This window comes from Lemur catta, chromosome 15 (assembly GCF_020740605.2).
Source record: "Lemur catta isolate mLemCat1 chromosome 15, mLemCat1.pri, whole genome shotgun sequence".
In the NCBI taxonomy this organism is placed as follows: domain Eukaryota; kingdom Metazoa; phylum Chordata; class Mammalia; order Primates; family Lemuridae; genus Lemur; species Lemur catta.
The window spans coordinates 43,245,911-43,272,131 of NC_059142.1; the positions used below are offsets into that span (position 1 = coordinate 43,245,911).

The 26,221-nt window shown below is 38.2% G+C and overlaps 1 protein-coding gene across 6 annotated transcripts in view; it reads left to right on the forward strand.

Moving 5' to 3' along the window:
* TLK2 (tousled like kinase 2) overlaps positions 1-25,844 on the forward strand; it is a 105,168-nt gene extending 79,324 nt beyond the window's left edge. For all 6 annotated transcript variants that reach the window (XM_045525943.1, XM_045525942.1, XM_045525941.1 and 3 more), the window contains 8 exons: positions 312-393; positions 4,567-4,658; positions 10,754-10,843; positions 14,139-14,308; positions 15,531-15,669; positions 19,378-19,489; positions 20,951-21,058; positions 24,569-25,844. In XM_045525943.1, coding sequence (XP_045381899.1) covers positions 312-393; positions 4,567-4,658; positions 10,754-10,843; positions 14,139-14,308; positions 15,531-15,669; positions 19,378-19,489; positions 20,951-21,058; positions 24,569-24,742 — 967 coding nt within the window. In that variant the 3' untranslated portion in view covers positions 24,743-25,844. The remainder of the gene's footprint in view (positions 1-311; positions 394-4,566; positions 4,659-10,753; positions 10,844-14,138; positions 14,309-15,530; positions 15,670-19,377; positions 19,490-20,950; positions 21,059-24,568) is intronic.
* Positions 25,845-26,221: the final 377 nt, after the last annotated feature.

Genomic DNA, 26,221 nt, shown 5'->3' on the forward strand with positions numbered 1-26,221 from the left:
AGTCTAATCTACCCCCATTTTGTAGCTGGGCAGAAAGGGTGGGAAATCTAAAAAAGTCACAGGTCCAATGTGGCTACTCAGAGACTAGCACCTATATCCTGGGGCTCTATAGCTATTGCTGTTCATTATAATTATGCTGCCTCTTTGAACTATGTAACTTCATGCTCACAATTCACTATATTGTTATTAATTGTCAAACTACCATCAGCAGCTATAATCATGTGTGTAGTGTTAAATATTTTGGGAATTTTGCAAATATGGAAGAGTGTAGTCTTTGATCTCAGAATGTTACATATTTCTTGTTTCTACAGATTTAAAGATCATCCAACACTAAATGACAGATATTTGTTGTTACATCTTTTGGGTAGAGGAGGTTTCAGTGAAGTTTACAAGGTAAGTATAAGGAACTGAGTACAAGGACTGAGGGTTAAATTATTGGCTATAACCAACTTGGAGAACATTTAGAATGGTGATAATTGTGGGTTGTTATCTATTGGTTGAAATTCAGAAACTTTAAAAACTTGTATCTTTGGGAAAACAGCTTCCAATAAACTTACATGACTAAGCAGGATACAATATTTTACCCTGTTTCCAAGTTTCAAAAATAAATAATTATAGATTAAAAAAGGAAGAAGGAAAAACAATAACTCATTTCTGGGTGGTAGAATTATAGTGATTTTTTTTTTTCTGGTTATGTACTTTCTGCCTCAGCCACATTTGCTAAATGTGAGTATGTGGTATCTTTATTCTCATATGTATATACACACACATACATTATTTTTACAAAATAGACATGTGTCAAAGTTATTCTTACTTGAAAACCTTTTTTTTTGTTTCCAAAAAGTTCTCATCTAAGAGCGTTTACTAGCACTGGCATTCTGAAAGAGTGTCCTGGCATAGAGTGCTACTGTTGGTCCTGCGAAGTACAGACTTTCATGCCTCTAGGTTAATTTTTACCAAATAAGTAATTCATCCAATTTTAAATAAAGCTATAGATCCATAATGTGTTCACCAGCCACTGCCTGCTTCTGCTTGAATTTCTCTAATTGTTTCTAGCACCTGGCTGTTAAATGCATAATTGGTTATTAAACTTCACTGTGCAGCTGTGGCAATTCCCTCTTCTCAAAGGTGTAGCCTTCACTGTTGTGATTTATGCTATGCCCATATGCATTTATACATGGGATATTTTTTGAGTAAAATAGTGTTCATTTCAGATTAAAACAGTAAAAACTAGCTCTACTGTTTTCTTTTTTTAATGTCAATTTTTATTGTGATTTTATATATGTGTAAAATTTACCTTTCTCACCATTTTTAAGTGTACAATTCAGTGGTATTAAGTACATTCACAATGTTGTGCAACTGTTATCACTGTCCATTTCCAGAACTGTGTTGAAATTTTTAGTGTCCTGCTGGTTTTGATTTTTCCAGCATTTTATTCATATTTTTAATCTCGTAAGCGGGACTGGCCATGGTCATCTTTTGTGTGCAAGCGGCTTTATCAAGCTTTGATGTCTTAGTTATCCTAGCTCCTTGGAATGAGTTTTCCTATGCTCTGGAACCTTGCATTACTTGGGAGTTGTTGGCTCCTTGAAAGTTTGTTAGACCTGGGTAGGTGTTGATTTAGTGGAAAACATTTGACTATCTTTTCAATTCCTTCTGCAAATATTGATCTATTCAGATTTTCTCCCCCTTCTTAAGTGAATTTTGATAATTTTTCTAGAAAATCTTCTATCTTACCTAGATTTTAAAAAACATCCATACCATAGTTATTTCTCTTTTCTTGTGAAATGTTTATTTTTATGTCTCTTGTTTTTTGTTATCTTGATTGATAGGCTAGAGATTAATCAGTGTTGTTATTAATTTTTTTCTAAGAATCAACTTTATACTTTTGATCAAATTTATGTTTGGTTTGTTTTCTGTTTCATTAGCTTCTGCTTTCATTCTGCTTTCTTCATTTTTATTAATTTTCATTCTTAAGTCATATCCTTATTTTATCTTCTTTATAATTTTTTATTGTGTTAAAAAAAATAGATAACCATCCCAACCACTTTTAAGTATATGTTTAGTAGTAAAGTGGTAAAGTATATTCACATTGTTGGGAAAAGATGTCCAGGACTTTTTCATCTTGCAAAACTGAAACTCAGTAGCCATTAACCAACTTCCTTTTTTTCCCCTCTCCTCCTAGCCCTTGGTAACTACCATTCTACATTCCGTTTCTGCGAATTTGACTACTTTCAGATACCTCATATAAGTGGAATCATGCAGTATTTATCTTTTTATGGCCGGCTTATTTGTCTTAGCATAATGTCCTTAAGGTTCATCAGTGTTATAGCATATGACAGGATTGCCTTCCTTTTTATAGTTGAGTAGTATTCTGTTGTATGTATCACATTTTATTTATCCATTCCTCCATTGATGGACACTTGTTTTGCTTCTACCTCTTGGCTATTGTGAATAGCGCTGCTTAGAACTTGGGTATACAAATATCACTTGAAGACCCTGCTTTCAATTTTTTTGGATGTATACCCAGAAGTGGGACTGTTCCTTTTTTAAAATCATCAAAATTGGTTCTTGATGCTTCTGAGTTACTTTTAGTGGTTTCATCATCCTGTTTTTCCCAATCATACTTCTTTTTTTTTTTTTTAGACAGAATCTCGCTCTGTTGCCCAGGCTAGAGTGCCATGGTGTTAGCCTAGCTCACAGCAACCTCAAACTCCTGGGCTCAAGCAATCCTTCTGCCTCAGCCTCCCGAGTAGCTGTGACTACAGTCATGCACCACCATGCCTGGCTAATTTTTTTTTATATATATATTTTTAGTTGTCCAGATAATTTCTTTCTATTTTTTTAGTAGAGATGGGGTCTCACTCTTGCTCAGGCTGGTCTCGAACTCCTGAGCTCAAATGATCCACCCGCCTTGGCCTCTCAGAGTGCTAGGATTACAGGCATGAGCCACTGCGCCCGGCCCCAATCATATTTCTTTAAACATTTTAATATTTCTGAAATCTAGATGCTTCTTACAGTGGTATGTACATTTAATGTAGTTATTTTTTTGCTGCTCTCCACTCAGTCTATGGTGGGTCACAATGTCTTGGATTAATACTATAGTGTGGTAGTTGGAGGGAATGACACTTGATAGCATTAGTGCTCTTATAAATCGGGTTGTATTTAATCTCGTTTTTAATGGCTTAAAGTGGTTTTCTACTCTGACACCATGGTGGTTTACATGCTCACAGGTGAACATCAGATTCTGTAAGAAAAATAGAGCACAAACGTTTCCATTTCTGTGAACTAAGTTATATCTGAATTGAGTGGTTTTTATACTTTTAAAACATGCTAGTTTTAATTGAGTATAAGTGAGAAGTTTCTCTGTTTTATAATCAGCCCTCTTTTACATAAAATCCATACCTAGAAGAGCTTATATTTGGAAAGATCTGTAAAGCAGTGATCACCACAGTTCAGCAGTGCCTTGCACCTGCTGCCTTCATCGGTTTGTACATTTGTAAAAACTGGCGGATGGGTGGTTAGTGGTATTGGAACTGAGGTAGTAAGCTTTTTATCTGAATTCACAAACTGAGAAAAACTAATCATTCTATAAGAGCTCCCCAATGAATATGTTTTTTAATTTTTATTTATTTTTTATTTTTCCCTATACTTCTTGGTTTTTAAGTGAATTTAATCTCTTTAAAACAATAAATTCTTTTGTATAGGTGAAGTCTCCTGTTGTATTAAAATATTACTTTATCAAATTACGCTTTACACCCAGCTTCCTGAAATATCCATCTGTTACCTTTTTTACCCCAGGCACTGCCTAGCTCATGCAGGACTTGCCAGCAGTGATAGTGTTTGGGGAAGGCCTGTCCCTTTCTCTGGACAGTGCTGGAGAAGTGACTTGGTATGACTAACTTCATACTTTGTTGGGATTAAAAACTGCTTTTCATTTACCCAGCATATAGGTAAATGGGGTGGGACTAAAGGCAGGGCTGTTTTTTAGTTTTTGATTCTGTTTTTACTTTATAATATATAAATATATATTTTATTTTATAATAATAAACACAACAAACTAAATTATAGTGTGATTTTGTAAACAGTCATAACCAAAGAGGTATATCCTAAGGGGTTGTTTTCTCCAGGAGGCAGGCAGTTGTGTCCCTAGGATTTCAAAAGTGGCAGGACTTGAAGCATGTAAAGTCCTAGTTTCAGCTGAGAGACAAGAGACATTAAGGGAGGAAGGTCCCAAATGGGAATAGATGGTGTCCAGAAAGAGAATTGTTGGGAAATGACTGTTAAGGCAGGGCTGCCTTTCTGTTTGTGGTATATGCTTGGCTTTATGTTCTAAACCCCTTGGTGCCAGTGTGTCTGGAGACTTCTAAATTATCTAATCACAAGTTTCAAGAAGATGATTGCAACACTGAAACAAGTATGTGATGTGTTGTCTTTGGTGTGTTTTTATTTAATAATGCATTTTGGACTTTCATTATGTTATCTGTTAAATAGAAGCTTCAAGCCAGTTGCCTGTAATTCTTGTTAGCATTTATCCAGAATGTAACGTATTCTATTTCTTTATAGGCATTTGATCTAACAGAGCAAAGATATGTAGCTGTGAAAATTCACCAGTTAAATAAAAACTGGAGAGATGAGAAAAAGGAGAATTACCACAAGTAAGTGATACCAAAGTGTCTGATTTTTCATAATTTAATAATACCTGTAATTTGAGCATTGTGCTGAGAGCTTCACATGCATTGTTGGATGTTGTTTTATTTAATTCTCATAACTGCCCTAGGAGAATGAATACTCTGAGTGTTAACTGATGAGGAAACTGATGCTTACAGAATTTGGGTAACTTTCAAGAAGTGACTGAACTGGTATTTAAATCCAGACTTCCTTTAATCCAAAACCCGTGCTCTTAACCTCCCCTTCTGTCATGAAAATAGCTACAATAAACAAGTAAAGCTTCAGAAATCACTCTTGCTTGTCTGTAGAAACCAGACCCAGGGGAGCTGGCAGTGGATTTCTTTCTGTTACTTAACGTCATTTCCATATGGAGGAGACTGGGGTGCACCTGGTATGCCTTGGTGGTACCTGTCTGACATGTTCAGCCTGTCAGTCCGTGCTGTGCTCTCCTCCCTGTCACAGTCTGCCCATCTCAGAGTTCTCGGTCTTCAGTGTCCCGCTTGCTGTGTTTGCCTATCTTTAGAATGCCACAGTGGCAGTCCTCATCCGTAGTTGGCAGGGGGAGGGTGGTTTCTTTAGCATGGTTATTACATTGCACAGCTGTAAATTGTTTTGTTCCACTAACATCAGGTTTCTTCTGTATCCTCCTTGAGCTTCAGAACATTGGAGTTCATGACTCATGTGCTTTGGAGCCATGCAGACTTAATTTACTATTAGGTTCCCCGCTGGGCTTAGTTCTATTTTCTTGTTGGTACGGTGTTGAATTAGACAGTTCCTGTCATTGAAAGGAAGAGACAAACCCTTTTTGATAGAAACAAACAGCTCCTTTCTGTAAAGGAAATCTTGTTTTTTTTCTCCTTATAAATAATACATTGGAGGGAAAAAAATAGTGGACTTTGAAGTAGCCTTTTAGTTGGTTTCTAACCTAGACCATGGCAACTCTCGCTCTATACCTGTTGTTCATCAGGAACCCAGGCACTCTTTCTGTTTCAGACACATTGGCAGTGGCACTGAAGAATAGACGGTTCCTATGGTATTAAATAAGGCTTAGCAGAGTTAGGAAAGGGGATGATGCGTGGCACCCTGCGTATGTATCTTAGGTGACTGGCGGCTGCAGTCCAGATGTTCCTGAGGAACAGTGACATTATTATAAGAACATTCCAGTCATTTGATGTGTAGGGATGAATGGCACGCAGCAGTGAATGCCAGGAGCACTTCAGAGAAGGAAACCACATGTTGCTCTGCCCAGTTATAAATGAGCAGTGTCCCTGTTGCCTGTTGTATTGAGATTGTAGGCGTGCCTAAGGGCATTGGACCAGTACATGCTTCTCTTTAAAAATGCCTTCTAGAGACCAACCTTGGTCGACCTTGAGAACATAGTTCCTGTGCTGAGATTTATATATATTTTGCCTAGCCTTTTGAAACAGGGAGGAATTGAAGTACCCCCTTGACACACACAGTTGGCAAGGAGTTTGAGTCCTGGTGGGTATGGTTTGGGTGTCTTTCTCACATTTCTCTACCAGACAGAGAGCAAGTGAAGCTCTTTGCTGGTCCAGCTGCAGCCTGGCAGTAGTTGCTATCTACTCTTTGTTCCTCATCAAAGTGGGAGCCTTGGTGCCCGAGCCATCTGGGCAGGGGCCATGTCCCACTGGGCAGACACACTGGGAAGGGTGTGTATGCAAAGCTCTTGTGATCTCCATTCTTGCTTGGGGGAAAATTCTTAAGCATCTCCATTTTTCTTTGGAAGAGTTTGATTTCTAAGTGATATGAATCATATTGATGAATTTCAGGCTACAGATAATGGTGAATTGGCAAAATGTCATTAACTTCTTTGAATTTAAAGGAGGCTTATATCAAGCACATAACAGATTTTGATGAGTGTTTTAAAAATTCAGTATTAAACTAAAAAGTAGTATACTTCAGTGTTATTATGAAATATGAAAATGCTATAACCCTGTAAAGTTTTAGTAAGGTCTATTAATTGCTTTTCTGTTCTGGAGGATGACTTCTCAGTCCCATCTGGAATCAAGACATTTATGTGGGTAAAAAAGAAGGAAAGACTCAAAAAATAAATAGAAAGGTGTCGTTTTATTGAATTTTGAGTTTTTTTAGCCCCCTTTTTTTCTCTTTCTTCCCCCACAAATGAAAACTGATTGTATTACTTTTACATTAAGAAAACATTAATAAGTTTTACTAGACTTCTTTAATTCCCCCAAATAATATTGAAAATTCTACAGTAGGAAAAATTTCATATAAAGCTATCTGGAGAAATAATTTATATCTGAATTAGTATGCTCTTGTATGATACTCACATTCTAATTTTCTAAGATAAAACCAAGCATTTAGAAAGTCTAAATATATCCACTTATGAATATATATCCAAGAGCATAAAAGATACTTTCGACAGTTCCAGTTTCTTATTAAAGTCTCTATTTATAGTGCTTTAATGCTAAATTGAAAGTTGAACGGGGCTCAGCCACTGCCTTGCTGATGAAGTGACAGAGTGGGGCTTAAAGGAGCATTTTCAGGGACTCTCTGCAAATTTCCTTCATTGGCAAGAGCTTTGTATGGCACTTTGACTCTTAATTTTTGCCTCTTTTAGTTTCTTCTATTTCTGTGCCTTGACAGAGAAATTGGTCTCTACTCTGAAAAGCGCAAAATCAAGAAGTTAAAAAGGATAGGGAACTATAGATTTATAGCATTTTAGGGTGAGAAATGACTTGAATAGTGATCTGTTTAGTCCATACGTTTCTAAACTTTTTTTTAAAACAGAACACCTTCATTTAGTCAATTTTAGTATTACATGGAATCTTGATATTAAAAAAAAAAAAAAAAAGACAAGCATGGAGCTACTTTGGAATGGGGGCTTGGGCCAAGGCTACATTTGCTCAGTGTCTGCACGAGGCACACTTCTAAATTTCCAGTCCAGTGGTGATGAAACAGAAGCTCAGAGCAGTGAACTCACAGAGAACTAGGAGACAGGTTTCTGGGTTCCCAGTGTAGTGTGTGTAGTGTGTCTAACACTGCTCTGCCTGAATCTTGGCCAGTCTTTTCAGAAAAGCATAAAGATGATGAAATGAGCATCAGAAGAAAAAATGGCCAAAAGTGGCAGCTTGAAAAATAAGCCCAAACAGTTTTCATTGGGGAAAAAAACATACGTAATTACTTTTAAATTCCTGTTCCTCTGTGCACCCACTTTCCCCAAATATTTTCCTCAGCTTTTCTTTGGTTGAGTACTTTCTGTGTATTTTTGATATAGTGGAGTATACTGGTTTCAGAAAATGTCACTTTTTTTTAAGTTTTATTTTACTATACTATGTAAAGTTTTTCTTTTCTAACTTTTGCCTTATAACAAAACATTCCAAACCAAAGGGTGCTGGATTGCTTAAAATATAATAGTTTCCAATTATTCTCTTTGTAAATGTGAACTAAATACTTGAAAAATTATTGGTAATTATATTGTATAAACATGTCCTATTATTCTTTTAAAATTGAATGTGTGACTATGTCAGATTATATAATACATTTTTGTTCCTAATCTTATTAAATTATTTTAAACTAGAAAAGTACTAAAAAACAAGATAATAATACATATACAGTCATACGTTGCTTAATGATGGGGATATGTTCTAAAATATGTGTTATTAGACGATTTCATCATTGTATGAACATCATAGAATATACTTGGACAGATCTAGATGGTATAGCCTACTACATACCTAGGCTATATGGTATGGACTGTTGTGTCTAGGCTACAAACCTGTACAGCATGTTACCATACTAAATAGGCATTGTAAAACAATGGTAAGTATTTGCATATTTGTGTATCTAAACATTAAAAATGTACGGTAAAAATATGGCATAAAAATAAGTATTTTTAACTTTTGACTCTTTCACAATACTTAGCTTAAAACACAGACACATCGTACAGCTGTATGAAAATATTTTCTTGCTTTATATCTTTATTCTATAAGCTTCTTCCTATTTTTATTTATTTTTTAAACTTTTGTGTTAAAACTAAGACACATACACATTAGGCTAGACCTACACAAGGTCAGGATCATCAATATCACTGTCTTCCACCTCCACATCCTACCCCACTGGAAGGTCTTCAGTGACAGTAACACAGGGCTGTCATCTTCTGGAATACCTCTTGAAGAACCTGCCCAAGGCTCTTTTATAGTTAACTTTTTTTTTTTTTTTGAATAAGTAGAAGCACATTCTAACAATAAAAAGTACAGTACAGTAAGTCCTCACGTAATGTCATTGATAGGTTCTTGGAAACTGCGACTTTAAGTGAAACAACGTATAATGAAACCAATTTTACTGTAGGCTAATTGACATAAACAAGAGTTAAGTTCCTACAATACAATCTTCCTACAGCATATTTCTGGAGGAAGGAACATCATCAAACTTCTAAATAAAGACCAAACATTTCTAATCTTAAACATGGAAATAAATGTTAGCTCTATATACATTTAAGAAAGATTATAGTAAAAACAAGTAAGATAATGATTACCTACTTTTTCCAGTTCCGAGTTGTAGGTGGTGGGGAGCCTGTCCTGGCCGCTCAGGGTGCAAGGCAGGAGCCAACCCTGGATAGGACACCATTCCACCACCAGGCACACTCACACACACGCACCACCACACTCAGATGGAGACCATTTAGACGTGCTAGTGAACCTAACGTGTGCACGTCTTTGAGATGTGGGAGGAAACTAGAATACTCAGAGAAAACCCACACAGTCATGAGGAGTATGTGCAAACTCTACATGGATAGTAGCCACATCTGGAAATCAGTTTTTTCTTCTCTCATTGTTATAATGAAATAATGTTGAATGAAACAGTGTTATTTGAGAGGACCTGCTGTGTAGTAAATATATAAACCAGTAACATAGTCATTTATTATCATTTATCAAGTAGTATGTACTATACATCATTGTATGTGCTGGATTTTTATATGACCGGGAGCCCAGTAGTTTTGTTTACACTAGCATCACCACAAACACGTGAGTAATGCATTGCATTAACAGCATCACAATGGCTATGTCAGTAGGCAACAGTAATTTTTTAGCTCCATTGTAATCTTATGGGACCACTGTCACATATACGATTCATCATCGTTGACCAAAAAGTCATTATGTGGCATATGACTGTATTTAAACTTGCCATTCTAAGAAAACTGGGATTTTAGTTATATCAAATTTTCTATTGATTTCACATTTTCTGAGAACAAAGTAAAGCTAATAGCACCTTAAATCCTTTTTGTAAGGAGTAGAATTTAAAAATAAACAAAAACATAACAAAATATTGCCATTTGACTTAAATAACAGGTAATCCTTTAACCCAAGGAGTTTACATGCTAAAATCGACCCCTTTGAGGTAACCCAAGGATATAAATATTTACAGTTATGAAGTATCAGCTTTAGAGGAGAGTAAAAAAAGCTACCTTTGTAATTTTTAAATCTATATTTGGGTATAAAAATAAATGAGATGTGATTGTCATAGAACGAACTTGAAAGGGATACAGTAGGGTTAGTATCCATTCATTTAACAAATACTGGCCAGGCACCAGTGGCTCACACCTGTAATCCTGGCACTTTTGAGGCTGAGGCGGGAGGATTACTAGAGGCCAGGAGTTTGAAACCAGCCTGAGCAACATAGTGAGACCCCATCTGTATAAATAGTAGAAAAATTAGCCTGACGTTGTGGCATGTGTGTGGAATCCCAGCTACTTGGGAGGCTGAGGCAGGAGGATGACTTGAGCCTAGGAGTTTGAAATTGCACTGAGCTTTGATCATACCACCACACTCTAGACTGGACAACAGAGTGAGACCCTGTCTCAAAAAAAAAAAAAAATTTTTTTTTTTTTTTTGAGCACTCACTTTTTTCTCAGTAGCTTGATAGACATCAATAGAGAAAATGGGATGAGTAAAGAGAGAAATGAGAATAGGGGACCAGATGGACCTGAATGGTGTGAACACGTGGAAACAGTAGAGAAATGAATACTTAGGAGTGTCTTTGAAGAGTTGGACAAGGCAGGCCAAAATACCTTCTTGCTAATTTTCCATTTTGTTTGCAGACATGCATGTAGGGAATACCGGATTCACAAAGAACTGGATCATCCCAGAATAGTTAAGCTGTATGATTACTTTTCACTGGATACTGACTCGTAAGTGCTATGCCATTTTACCTTAGCAGTTAATATTATTTTCTTGCAATGCTGACTATTCATGGAATAGAGCATAAATCCAGGTCAAGGAAATAGCCTCTGAGGGAACCAAATATATTAATTTATGGGAAAGTGATTATCAATTCAGAGTTGGGTTAGTAAGACATCCTAGGCCGAAGGACATATGCACTTGTATGCTGGTAAATGTTTAACAGCTAGCTTGATGTGGAGAGAGACAGGGTTCATTGCAGTGTTTGCCAATTTCTATGGTATAGATACTCCCACTGTGTCCAGTTTTGAGCTACCAACAGTTTTTTTAAAGCTTTATTGAATTATAATTCACATACTGTATTATTCACTCATTTAAAGTGTATTATTCACTGGTTTTTATTAATAGTATATTCACAGATATAGGCAACCACCAGAGCCAATTTTAGAATATTTTCACCACCTCGAAAGAAACTCTGTATCTTTTACTGTTATCCCTCTATTCCACCACTCCTATCCCTCTTCCACAGCCCTAAGCAATCACTACTGTTTTATCTCTATAGATTTTCTATTCTGGACTTCCATATGAATAGAATCATATAGTATGTGCACTTTTGTGACTGGCTTCTTCAATTTAGCACAGTGTTTTCAAGGTTCATCCTTGTAGCATGTATCAGTACTTCATTCCTTTTTATGGCTGAATAATATTCTGTTGTGTATTCTACACATTATCCATTTGTCCAATGGTTTATTATCCAGCTCACAAAATTCTTGAAAATGTAACAGTCAGCTCTTGGTAACTGGCACAAGTTGGTGCCAACATGCCACTTGATGTGCAGCAGTGAGTGTAGACTGTTCAAGAGAGTTTCTTTTCCACCCCAGAGACTCTGATGAAACTGACAGGCCTTTTTAAAAAGTACTAGCAACGTGATTTTATTCTAGAACAAAACAGTGAATGTGGTACAAAGGAAGATAGACCTCAGTGCCACATGTTGAGATATAGGTTCTTAGGCTTATAGGATGTTAGAATTGAAAGGGATCTCAGAGTCCAGTCTTCTCATTTCATATAGGTGGGTTTGAGGGACTAGAGAAATTAAATGACTTATCTAAGATCTTCAGTAATTTTGGACATTATTATATTTTGTTACCTGGTATAGGTAAGCTCTAGAGCCTCTGGGTTTACCCAGCAGTTTAGGTGGATATATGTCAGCATTTGGGAATGTTCTCTGTAGAGTCTGGACTAAATCAGGAGAGCATATCCTAGTTTTGGTCTCTAGGTTCCCCTCAGCCTCCCAGGGTGATTCTAGGAGTTGTGGTATGTTCTAGCCACCAGCTGTCTCAGAGATGGCTACACAGACAACCAGACCACATTTCGAAATGACCCCAAAAGGAGACCATTATTCCCTTTGGAAACATGACCTATTCCCTCTTCCATCCACTCGGGGATTTCCTCTTTTCATTATGGTGTCCCTTATACCAGACATAGTGTTGTGTTTTTCATGGAGTAGGGTTCAGAAAAATAATCTTAGTTACCGGTAGGATCAGGAAACTGGGGCGGGGTGACACCACTGTTTTGCTTTGAGTAAATTCCTTGAATACTAGGTAGACCCCCTCTGAAATGTAAGTACAAAAACTACTTCAGAGATAGATATAATGACTTGGATTATCCACTGTTTTGAATGATATATTTACTTTTAACTAATGTGAGAAATTGAGTTGATTCTGTACTATTCTTGAGTTGATTGCTTTGTTCTTCCAATCGTATATATGATGAATATTCACCAAAAATAAGTCAGACCGTTGTTTTACAAAGTCTTCTGAGAATTGCTTGGATATTTGTAATTTTTCCCCCCTGTCCATGGTCTGGAATAATTGCTTGGGTATTAAAAGTGAGATTTTTATTTACAACTTGAATTTGGGTCAAAGAATCAGTCCATTGAGCATGAGAGTCTGTATCTCAAATTTCAGAATCTCAGATTAGAGAAACTATAAATTTCAGATATTTATTCTGAAATAGGGTGCTAGCATACCCTGCTATGTTTTGTAAGAAGCATAAGGTATTGTTCAGTTTGGAGAGTCCACAGGACCATGTGTATCCACATACAGTGCTTTTTGCCAGCAGCTCATAGTGCTAGTCTTGAGCCTGTTCTCAGTTCTGTCCCTCACACTTCCCCTGCTCTGCATCTTATGGGAGTTAGCCCTTGTACTCTGGGTTCACTGAGCTTATGTGTCAGCTGGTGTCCAACTGGGTTAGGCTAATAGGGAGGCAGAGATGCGGGGGGTGTCTTTATCCCCCTCTCCCGCAGTTCCAATTTTCCCTGGTGACTCTGGTTTCAGGTTGCACCATCTCCTCCCTCTGGCCCCCTGGCCTTAGGGTGCTAATGGCTTCCTGCTGTAGATAATCTCTGGGGTGCCTCACTGGCCTGTTTGTCTTCTCAGGTCTTCCATCATCTATCTGTGTGATCAGTTCCCTGAATTAAAGCCTCTCTGTTTTAAATAGTAATGGGGTTTTTATTTCCTGGCTAGACATAACCCACTGACATACCCACATTGTCACAACTTAAAATAGTTCAAAAGGTTTTCATCTTTTAGGGATATTCAAATAGTTTTTTTTAGCCTCGGAAAATAAACACATGACCTGTAATGCCACGAATGGCATCTAGTTTTATATTGGGGTTTGTGTGATGAATTGGCATAAGTGAAGGAAAAAGAACCCATAATGTGTCATAACATGTTTGTTAGAACCACAGATACTGTACTTCTGCAAAGTCTTTTACAGTTTGTGTTCAGCAGTGAGAAATTGTTGTGCGGTATCGTGCCATACTGCCAGGAGACGTAGTATGCAGTCAGTCCTTGGGACCTGGGCAAACCCCTAGGTTCTTCTGCACTGTCAGCACGCAGGTGTATATAAAATGTTTGCAGTGAGAATTGTGTACTTGATCACAATATGGTTGTTTAGAAACTGATGCGTGAAGTGGGTATATAAAGGAAGACCCTTCCAAGAAGATATCTAGCTTAAATAAATTATAGTTCTTGTCAGTATTCTCATAGTCTAGATTCAAGAAGAGGTCTGCAACAGATTCCAGTGTGGAGGGCGTGTAGAGACTTTTCCCCAAGAGTGGAAGCAGTTTCTTTCTGTAAACCACTCAGGTAGCTAATACTGAATAGACAATAGAAGAGTATTTTAAGGAACAAAGAAGAATGGAGTGAGGAGCTAATTACCTAAAGTTTTCACTGAGACTGGTTTAGATGGTCTTAATCTGCTTGCTCTTATCCCATGGTTAAATGCTGGTTTATTTGTCTTTAGGTTTTGTACAGTATTAGAATACTGTGAGGGAAATGATCTGGACTTCTACCTGAAACAGCACAAATTAATGTCGGAGAAAGAGGCCCGATCCATTATCATGCAGATTGTGAATGCTTTAAAGTACTTAAATGAAATAAAACCTCCCATCATACACTATGACCTCAAACCAGGTATGTCTAACTTTTAGGAGACAGTATTGGTGCCTATTCTTTGATCTTGTAAGCAACTTTTAATTTTATAAAATTAGAGAACTCAGCAGCAGCCAAGAAGTCCTGTTAACATCTAACTTTAGATTGCCTGGGTAGGTGTAGGAAGAAGAGTCCTGGACAGGCAGCACTGAGTTTAGGAGGGTGGGTCGAGTTAAATACTCTGGAGAAACAATGCCTTTGTCTTTGGAGCTGGGGCAGTTCATGATGTCAGTCCCATTAAGAAAGAACTGTACTGGCAAGTTCAGTTTTGCTTTTTCCCATTACTCACACTATGTAGCAGTTACTCTTCTTTAGTCTTCTTTGATAAGTGCCCCCAAATTAACATTTTGCACATAAGCCTCCCATTTCATTGAATTTTGGGTAATTTTCATCTTTTTGTGTGCTTATCTAAATTTGGTAGTCGTCAGCAGAGAGTAGAGGGCTATTAGACTCCTTACCTCTATATTTTGTTGTTATCCTCAGCTGTGTTTTAAAAGTCTGCATGTATTCTATGTAGACAACTCTAACCAGCTCAGCTTGGGCTTTAGGAAGATGGTTCCCATTTACCTTCTGGTGTCGCAAAATTGTTAACTTTGCTTTACCCTTCTGGTAGCTACATATTAAATATCACTATTGACTATTCTTTAATGTTCTAATACAATTCAGATGACTAAAAAATAATTATAATGAAGTGATTTTTTTTTTTTAAGATGGCTATTTTAGTGTGATTGAATTTTCTGGCACTGAATTCAACACACTTTCCTGCCATAGGAGCAGTAGGTGGCGCTGTGGTACTAGCTTTGATTCCCTTGTATGTTTTCTTTAATTCCCACCCCCACCCATACTACTGTTCTACATAGGGTAGTTTAGAAATCCTCACTGAAAGTTCAAATGAAACTTTCCCATCATTTTTGACCAACTATACAAGTGATATTTTACTTTAGCCAGTTGTTTTTATTTCCAGAGCTCATAGTGGTGGTTTTGGCACATTAAGCAGGTGATTCTTGGAAAATAGAAGTTTCCAGCAGACACTGAGTACTCTCCCTCAGCCTCCAGAATCCAGATTGCTTTATTTGAAAGATTTAGATGTTTGCTTCTGCATTGCAAGAGTTTGAGTTCAGTTGTCCCCTTGCCTGTTACTACTTTGGAATTTACTCTTCATCAGTAAGTCTGTGCTTATTCATGAAGGTTTTTATCTTTTTAGGTAATATTCTTTTAGTAAATGGTACAGCGTGTGGAGAGATAAAAATTACAGATTTTGGTCTTTCCAAGATCATGGATGATGATAGCTACAATTCAGTGGATGGCATGGAGCTAACGTCACAAGGTGCTGGTACTTATTGGTAGGTATCCAGGAGGTCTGCCAGGTGATGTGGCTCTGCTATACTGAAGCGTTGATCATTTAGAATTAATTTCTGTGTACTGTCTGCTAGGCAAAAATGCCATAAACCAAAGCAGACTTTCTCCACAGATAGTTACTATCTTTTCAGCAGTTTGACTCTTTGTATTTATGTTAATTTGTCTTAATTTTCTTTTTCTCTTTCTTGAAAACCCTTGAGAGAAAGCGCTTATGTGTAGCCACATGTTTGAGATGTATTTTTTCCTCCATAGGACTGGCCTTATTAGTCAGTAGAGAAGGGGCTGCTTGTGTGGTATATATAAAGAATGGCCCCAAATTGTTTTCATTACAAATGCAGGTCTCTCTTCATGGGTTAATGGGATGTGGGATTTGTTTCTAGAACTGCCTGAGGATGTTTAACCTGCAAGAACTAGGGAGTTATGAAGATCAGGATGAAAAATAGCCATAGCTTCAAATCTATACAGGAAAAAGTGAGCACAGATTACCAGAAGTTTATCCATGTCTGTTAGCCAAGTTCTAAAAGTTTTTGAGGCACATTTCTTCCCATGTGTTGTCACCTGTCTCCCCCAACCACCCTACCCCATCTAGTTCTGCCTGCTAGTTCTATGACCTTTCCTATTTTTGCCTACTATTACTTTTGACAGTGAGAACAGTAAAAGATACCTGGAGCGCAGGCATTGAACTTTGTGATTATAAAGGTATGTTAACAAAACTACCTTTTCCCTTTTGAGGTTGTCACACAAAGCCACATATTGGCATATGTGATTCTGAACCTGGAAAAGGTTCCATAGCACTAAAGGTGGGGTAACACAGGGTCAGATGGTCAAATCACTTATCTTTGGGACTGGAGGGCCCTGGGCCTTAGGAAAATACTGACTATTTAGGAATGAGGGGGTTGATGAGGCAGTAGGAAAGAGGGATGTGCCGTTCACAACACACTAGACCAGCCCTGTTGCCATCACTCAAACCCTGCTAATAACACCGTATAGCCAACACTCTGTTTCCTGTTGCTTCTTACTGTTTGTGGAGATAGTACCTATAGTAAAAAGTCAGTCCCTAAATTAAAACTTTGAAATTCTAGGTTTTAAATAGAAGCTACATTTATAGTGTTTATTCACGATGGTGGTTATTGTGGGTTAGTGTTCCTGTCACTAAGTGATACAAAATGTCTGCTGTTGAAAATTCTGGAAGCAGGTCTATACCTCTGCTGTATAAATTCACTGGAACTTAGGTTTGAGCTTTGTGTTTGATAGCTTGTTATTTTTGAAAGGTGTAGTTTTTTTGCATTTAAAATTGTTGCCTCACTGCTACTTAGTGTTATAATTTTCTTAGCTATAAAAATTCAGCCACTGGGGCTTAAAAATTATGTGATGTTTGAGATTTGCTCCAAAGTATCCTGTTGCAGGGGGGTGTGGGGATTTGCCACATGTTGATAATTATTGAAGCTGGATGATGCTTACTTGGGGGTTCATTTTATTCTTTCTGCTTTAGATTATATTTGTGATTTTTCTTAATGAAAAGATAGAGAGGGGGCTTCTGAGAAAACTAAGTCTTATAGATTTCTATGAAGGTTTTTAAGAGTCTCCATGCTGGCAGAAACATTCTCATAATCACCTTCCTTAGTATGTTGTCCTCTTGGGATGACCCAGAGAGAGAGAAGTAAGCCGGGAGGATATAATGCATTCTAAGTGACTGTTTGCAGTATTTGGTTGTTCCAGAATTCTTCTACATTGAATACTCCTTTTAAATAAGTGACCTATAGACTATGCCATGAGAATCATTTTTCTGTATGCAGCCTGTTGATTGATGGAATATAAAACTATGGTTTTGGGGTTTGTTTTTGTTTTTGAGACAGAGTCTCACTCTGTCACCCTAGGTAGAGCGCAGTGGCGTCATTGTAGCTCACTGCAACCTCCAACTCCTGGGCTCAAGAGATCCTCCCGCCACAGCCTCCCAGAGTGTTAAGATTAAAGCATGAGCCACAGCGCCCGGCCTACAACTACGTTTTTAAACACAATTTAGTGTAGTATCATAGAATTGTCTTTTTACTCTCCTTCCCAAAGTCCTTGATAGGAAATTATTATAGAATCCTTGTTATTTTAGGTATTATTTGAGTGAAGAGTTTCAGTCATTTACAGATGGAGGAACTGAGATCTAGAAAGTGATTTGCCAGACTTGTACTATCAAGTGACAGTGTCTTTTATATTCTAAAAATCTTGCTAAATTATTATTCTGCCTTCAGATGAGTTCAAAAACTCCTACTGTTCTTCATGCTACTGCCACAAAAAGTTATAAATACATTAAAATGGTCATTTTATATTTATTTTTCAAAGATCATATTTAAGTATATTAAAAAATCTAGAACTATAAAAACTAGGATTCAGGGAGGTAGTGGCACTTAGAACAGCTGTTCTTTTTATAAATTCTTTTCTTTTTTCTTTATTTCTTTGCCTTTTTTTCCTTCTTAGTGAGTTCTTGATATATATTTCATTTTTCAATGTGTTTTTGATAAAAGTTTTCACTGTGAAATAATAATCTAGTTAAAGGTCTTAATTATCCAAAAATGTCTCTTAAGAATAACAAATAAAAAATAAGAATATGAAATTAAACTTATTTTTTATAAAAAAAGAAAGCAAGCCTATCATCTGAAACTAAATTTGATAGAGTGGATCAGAGAGGGAACATTTTCTCTCTTAACCTCTTGTGGTCCCCTCTGAGCTATAAGTTTAGATTTTTATATATATTTTTATACCAGGAGTGCAGCGGGGTCCCAAATAAAGTGTTTTCCACAGATATGATTTTGCTAGCCTGAAATCTGCAGGAATCTGTCTGTTATCGTCAGAACTCTGCCTTCCAGCTATGCCATGCCTAAGACTCCAGGCACATTTATTTGGTTTCCTAAATGCCAAAGAGGCACTTACCTTCCACACCATACAATTTGGTGTGGTTGTCTCTCCCCAAGTTTCTTTAGAGTCCCGTGGTGGGGAGGGAAGGAATTTAGATGAGGGTTGAGTTGTAACAACTAGTTTGTTTGGCTTTTGCTACACTATTTGTTCATCTTCCAGTAAGCTGATCACCTTGGAAGTAGGAAATATAAAATATCTTCTGATAATTTGGACTTTAAAGTCACCCTTGATTATACATTGGAGTTATTTCCAGTCCAGATTTCCAAAAGAGGCTACTGTAAGAAGGCAAAACAGACTCTCCCCTCAGAGATCTGTACTGTGTCCTGAATTCATTTGGACTTTTAAAACATTTATTTTAGAGATATATCCTTCAGGCAACATGAAAGGAACCACATACCATTTCTAGTTATATTTTAATGTTTGTTGATGAAACTATCATAAAAGAGAATGCATCTTCATGTGTGTTCCTTAACCCCTTTTAAAAACTTGTTAAATGACACTTATTAGGCATAAACCTAGGAAAGGAGGCTGGGGTAAGTGAAGTGGGACTAGCGACAATATTTCTGCCTCTCGGTAAATTGAGAAATGTATTTTAATACCCTGTAAGAACATTATTTCCTCCCTAAGTTAGACTGTCTTTTCATTGACTCTCTATATAGGTCCACGTTGACTGTTTAAATTTAGATACTTCTGTATTCAACAAGGTCTTTTATTTTGTTTTTTTGTACATGTCTTAGATTTATATAATCATTTTTCTAAGAATTTTTATTTCTGATTTGTCCCAGGTATTTACCACCAGAGTGTTTTGTGGTTGGGAAAGAACCACCAAAGATCTCCAATAAAGTTGACGTCTGGTCAGTGGGGGTGATCTTCTATCAGTGTCTTTATGGAAGGAAGGTAAGGGAGAAGGTGGAGGGAGTAGCTTCCTTCTTGGGTGGCACGTGTCCACAGTGCCTTGGTATGGATTAGCTTCTTGGAGTTAATCAGTGGGTTATACAAAATGTGAATCCTGAAAGTAGTGGTTTAAAAAAGAACAGACTTACCATACAAGCTTTATGAATAAGCAGAAATTCTTGACCCTAGGGCACCTAATGAATTTTTCTTGGCTGTTAAAAACACGCATTTTGTTGTTCTCAAATTATCCAGGACATGTTTTAATTCTGATAGTATGTGTAGGGACATAACATGAAATAGTTTATTAAAATATACTATATTCCCACAAGCCATTCTTATGGGTCTCAAGAACTGAAACTCAAAATATCCCCAGACTCTATTTCCAACCATCTCATTAGTTAAAGCTGTTATTAATGAAACCATGCTTTATATTTCTATACTGGGGAGTGAGTATCAGAAAGTATTCATTGTCTGTTACCTCTGATCGAGGCAACATATCATTTGAATAGTAACAGCCCAGGTAGTAAACTACACCAAATGAATTTTCATATTTGTTTTTTCCTTGTGAGCATTTCTTCTAAATGTATATATTATTATAGGATCCATTTGTGTATATATGCTCCTGTTTCTGCTTTCAGTGGGTTTGTATGCTTCAGTGTTCCCAAGTAGGCTGTGGGTATATTCCCAAGTAGGCCACATGGGAGTTTTGCATTTTCTCTTAATATTGTGATTATAGTCCCCTTATACCAAGCTCTTAATTCAGATTGTAGCTTCTCCTCTTTAACTTCTCTGTGGTCTGTCTTTATTTTACCTCTCTAAAACAGAGAGACTATTCAGAACTAGTGAGGCTTAACTATTATTTATATTCTCTGACACTCCCACATTGTTGCTGATAGTAGTGATAGTGGTTATCCAGAAAGAATTGTTTGAGATCTGTCAGTAGATCATTGTAGAGATGACAGTAAGCTTGAACTTGTTTTAGGAGTGTATTAGAAAATGGCAGATTGAGGCACCGATGAAGCTACTAAGTAACCCCAGCTCTTTTTTGTTTCCACTCTCTCCTTAACCCTCTACTCTTTTACTTCCTTTTCATCTCTTTGTATCTGTGTCTTGGGTTGGCCAGTGGCACATATATGTATTGCTTAGGACACCGGGTATCACTCAGAGCAAAAGAGGTGGTTGGTTCCTGCTCTGAATCTTCCTTTTCTTTGTTGTGAGCAAAGCTTAGCAGAACATTATGATATGGGAGATGCTGCTTCTGGTCCAGCTCTGCCTTGACCTGGAAGTCGGACTGTGAGCAAGTTAATTACGCTGTGCGCTCTTACCCCCTTAATCTATAAGATCATCTCCAGAGTTCCTTATAGCAATTCTTAATAGACAGTGTCTTCTTTCCTTGTTACTGAATTGTGTTCTCTTTAGTTTTAACCAGAGGCCACTCTGGTATGTTTTGTTTTCATATGTCAGCCTTTTGGCCATAACCAGTCCCAGCAAGACATTCTGCAAGAGAATACTATTCTTAAAGCTACTGAAGTGCAGTTCCCACCAAAGCCAGTAGTAACACCTGAAGCAAAGGTAAGTTTTGACCCATTGGTCAGCAGAAATGACTGCTTTGGTTTCTATATTATTGCCGGGGCGGGGTGGTGGTGGTAAATAATGGATGAATTGTTCAATGTGAAATTCAGGAGCTATTAAAAACATTAGGATGGCATGAATTAGTATTCCTGAGAATAGCAGAAGACTATTGCATTCACTCTGACCACCCCATCCCCAATTCTGGTAAAGGGAATGCTGATGAGTGGGTTTTTTAATCCAGAAAGGCTCCCTAGAGTCAGGGAAGGAAAGAGAGAGCAGCCTCTTCAGTAGAGAGAGACCATAGGCATGTGGGCAAAGTGAAGGGTACCCAGCTTTGTCCAAAGTCAGGGGTTGTGATCAGTTTGGGGAGCTAAAGGCCCACATAGAAAAAATTACATAAGAGTACCAAGACATCAAAGGGTTAAATGGCAGGTGAGTAGTAAGAAGTAAATTCTGTAGCAATTGGTGAGAGCATTACTAAAAACTCAGTGTGACAAAGGAAACATGGAATGGGAGCTGGAGAAAATGAAGCTATAAATAATCACTTCAGCCTTGCTTCACGTATGGGTAGTAGCTACCCATAGTTTGTCCTTGCTGTGTTATTTATCTCTTTTTCTATATTAACTAGTTTTACTTAGATAGGTGGTGGTCAGCCCCATTGGATGCCATGATCATTCAACGTTTCTAAAGTCCTTTGTAAGTCTAATCCCTTTTATCTGTGTTTGGCCTCTACTGTTCCCTCATAGTGCACCTCTGTAAAGTAGGTTAGGAAAGAACCTCTTTTCCAAGTGGTTTAGCTGACTTGTTACAGAGTAAGAATGAATAATTGCTGACTGATTAACTTCCTGTCCCCAACAACAGTTCAAGTACTGCATAACCAAGAAATAAATCTGCAACAGAGAAGTCCTGTAATACATTTTAAGACAAATGCAGATTTCCTGACTATCCTAGGAGAGGGCTGAAGAGAGGCTCAGCTTTGAGGCCTGGTAGACCGAATTTTTGTGTCAGCTCTGTACTCAGTAGCTGTGTAACTTTAGAGAAGTTTACTTAAACCTTTTAAGCTGTTTTCCCTTAGCCATAAAACAAAGACAAAAACACCTTCCCTAAAAAAAGTGGTTGCAGCTGGGCTTGATGGATGCACCTTTAGTCCCAGCTACTCTGGAGGCTGAAGTGGGAGGATTGCTTCAGGCCAGAAGTTCCCTATAGGCTGCAGTGAGCTACATCGTGCCTGTGAATAACGACTACACTCCAGCCTGGGCAACATAGTGAGACATCATGTCTTTAAAAAAAAAAAAAAGAAAGAAAGGTGGTTGTGAGTTACGTGTGGCCTGGATAGCACCTAACAGTAGCTTCTGCAGCTGCTCTTATTCTCCACACCATAGCTGCCACCCAGAATTGACACTGAGGGACTTGAATACCTCACAGATGTTTAATTCTCCTCATTTGTCAGGTCTTTTGAGACTATTTCTTTATACCACTTTTGTCAAACGTTGGTGTTTATTCAATAAATAGGTGAACAAACGTTCCCAAAACTTTAGAGATGGTTAGATGGACTTGCTTTGAAAAATACAGAAGTATCTCCACATCTTTCCACGAATTATCTCCCATCTCCTTGTATTTCTCCGGTTCCTCCCCTCTTCCCTGTGTCTCCTCCCACAACCAATGTTTATTGAGTGCCTATTAAGCACTAGACACTGTTCTAGGGAATGGAGATGGAACTGAATATGTAGCACTAAACTACATGGACCAGTTCCTTGTCCTTAAGGAGCTTATATTCTACTAGGTGAGACAAACAGTAAAACAAAAGATGGGTACATTTCAGATGATGATAAATGTTATGAAGAAAATAAAGTAAGGGGGATGGGGAGGTGGGAATCCCTTGTTTGATGGCATGGTTAGGGAAGGCCTCAGTGATGAGTGACATGTTGAGCAGTGTCTTGAATGATGTGAAGGTGGGAGCCATGTGTATGTTTGGGACAAAAGCATTCAGAGCAGAGGAAGCAGGTGCAGCTCAGGTGTGAGAATGAGCTTGGCAGGTCCACAGAGCAGACGGAGCAGAGGGGAGGGTGTAGAGAGGCAGCAGGGTAAGTGTGAGGAGAGCAGTTGTGGGTTTTAATCAGGGCAACTGTGCCATCTGATTGCTGTTTTAAGAGCCTACACTGGCAGCTATGTAGAGAGAAAATTCAAGGTAAAAGAAGTTTATTTGACCAGTATCCAACCCAAGATAACCTGTTTAACTCCAGTTACCTCCTGGAGGTATCTCACTAAGAAAATTTCATTTTTAAAGGCCAAGGATCATTATGTTCATTTCTATGAATTTGTTTTTATCTTCCAAATGCTTGAACCAAGCCAGTACCTGTAAACATCTTTGTTTTTTAAAAACCAGGATTGGTATTTTACTTTTATGTTTTCTTAATTAAACAGGGGGAAACAACAAAATCAATAGCTTGTTTCATGTTTAAGATTTCATTTTAAATAAACTTTGCTATTAGAGGAGTTTAGGTTCACAGCAAAACTGAGCAGAAAGTACAGAGAGTCTCTATGTGCCTCCTGCCCCGTGTACACCCCCATCAGAGTGGCACACGTGTCACAGTCGGTGAAGCTGCCTGCACCGACACATCGTCACCCTAATGTAAAGTATGGACGTTATGTGATGATGATGTTTCATATTTTTAAAAATTGATTTATTTAAAATAATTATAACTTTGATTAAATAGAACTATCTGGTTAAAAAAATAAGAAGAAGGAAACCAGGAAAAGACAGATAATCTATAGAAGTGTCTTTATGATAAGAGTTGCAGAGACTAAGACTACATAGCCTTTCATACCTAGTGCAAAGGAAACCTCCATGTTGGTAGTAAATTTGAATTTCATATCCAACCCCACGCACACGTTCTTATACCTGCTGTATTCATAGGGATGCAAGTCCTGTTCAGGTTTCCCTTTACTACTTAGGTATGTACCGGCTCATTTGCTTAATGACCTTTCAGGATAGAATGAGAGATATAGCGAAATCATTTCATGACCTGTGATATGTCATAGTGTTAGTCATTGTTGGTCTCCTTACACTGCCTGTAATGGTAGTTTATTGTAGAATTTCCACTTCTCAGAAAGTTCACTTGAAGCCATGGTTTATAGACGCCGGATCATGAAATCAAACTGTTCCCATCCAAACCAGCCAAGGCAAAGAGATTTTTTTTATTGTTGTTGGCCTTAATGCTTCGGGGGCAGGAGTATTTAGAGGCCATTCCCCTATTCTCCCTGACTTCAGGAATGGCTCAGCTTCCTCTGTCTGGGAAGGAGTCAGTGGTAGCAGTGAGGTGCTGCTGCTGGAGCATCTCCTCCCTTGTTGTCTTGGGTCTGCCTGGTGGTCTCTGGGAGAGGCCTTAAGCTCCTTCTCTTTTAGAGATGTTTGCTCTGGGCCCTGGCAGCTGATACTGAGCCTCAGGGTTCCCTCTGGGGGAAGAAGATTATCTGCCTCAGTCTTCTTCAAGAAACTCTCCTTTGCAGGCATTTATTCGGCGATGCTTGGCCTACCGAAAGGAGGACCGCATCGATGTCCAGCAATTGGCCTGTGACCCCTACTTGCTGCCTCACATCCGAAAGTCGGTCTCCACAAGTAGCCCTGCTGGAGCTGCTATTGCATCAACCTCTGGGGCATCCAATAACAGTTCTTCAAATTGAGACCGACTCTAAGGCCACAAACTGTTGAACACACACAAAGTGGACAAATGGCATTCAGCAGCGGGTTTGGAACATAGCGAATCCAAATGGATCTCATGAAACCTGTACCAGGTGCTTTTATTTTCTTGCTTTTTTCCCATCCATAGAGCATGACAGCATCGATTCTCATTGAGGAGAAACCTTGGGCAGCTCTGACCAGGCCTCATAGGAAAAGGCCCCGCCCGAGGTTCCGGCGTCAATGGCCACAGTGTGTGGCTGCTCTGAGTGAGGAAAAAATTAAAAAAGAAAAACTGGTTCCATGTACTGTGAACTTGAAAACATGCAGACTCAGGGGGGTCCCTGATGCAATGCTTCAGATGAAGAATGTGGACTTGAAAATACAGACTGGGCTAGTCCAGTGTCTATATTTAAACTTGTTCTTTTCTTTTAATAAAGTTTAGGTAACATCTCCTGAAAAGCTTGTAGCACAAAGGCTCAGCTGGGGATGGTGTTTGACTTCGGAGGAAAAAAGTTGCTATTGCCCGTTAAAGGCACTAGAGTTAGTGTTTTATCCCTAAATAATTTCAATTTTTAAAAACATGCAGCTTCCCTCCCCCCTTTTTTATTTTTGAAAGAATACATTTGGTCATAAAGTGAAACCCGTATTAGCAAGTACGTGGCAATGTTCATTCCAATCAGATGCAGCTTTCTCCTCCGTCTGGTCTCCTGCTTGCAATTGCTTCCCTCATCTCAGTAGGGAAAAAATTGAGTGGGAGTACTGAGATGTGTGGGTTTCTGCCATTGGACAAAGAATGAGGTTAGAAGACTGCAGCTTGGAGTCTCTCTAGGTTTTCAACTATTTCTTCACAATTTGAACACTTGACGGTTGTCCCTTTTAATTTATTTGAAGTGCTATTTTTTTAAATAAAGGTTCATCTGTCCATGCAGTCCTCTTGGATTCTCTGAATGTAGTAACTATCGCAACTATTCCAAAGGTAGGCAGAAAACGGGCTGGGGAGCCAGACGCTCCAGGGAGCTGGCGTTCCTACCCCAGTCTTTGTGTGCTTGCTAAACGGTGTACCTTTCCTGTTAACCGCATTATTAAAACTTGATCAGCACATAAGCTTTCCTCTGTTAGATCTTTTGGCAGGAAACAATCTTCCCCCAACCCTCTAAATTTTGTGGGTATGTGGTGGGTTGTGTGTGTGTGCGTGTACACACACACTTTGTCTAACTCAGTTTAATAGATTCATCAAGTGGAATTAAAAAATAAGCGAAATAGGTGTTCAAATATGAACATTCTTTTGGAACTAATTTCTTTTTTAAATTTGGTTGTTTCTGAGATGTATGATCAACTGAAGATGGAGCTGAAATGGGAGACGTATGGCCCCACCGTGCCCTTGAAACGGCAAAGCACTCGGCAGTAGAGAGGGAAGGAGGCCAGAGCCTGAACATGTGGTAGCCAGCTTGGAATGTTACTGACATATGTGGCAAGAGGAC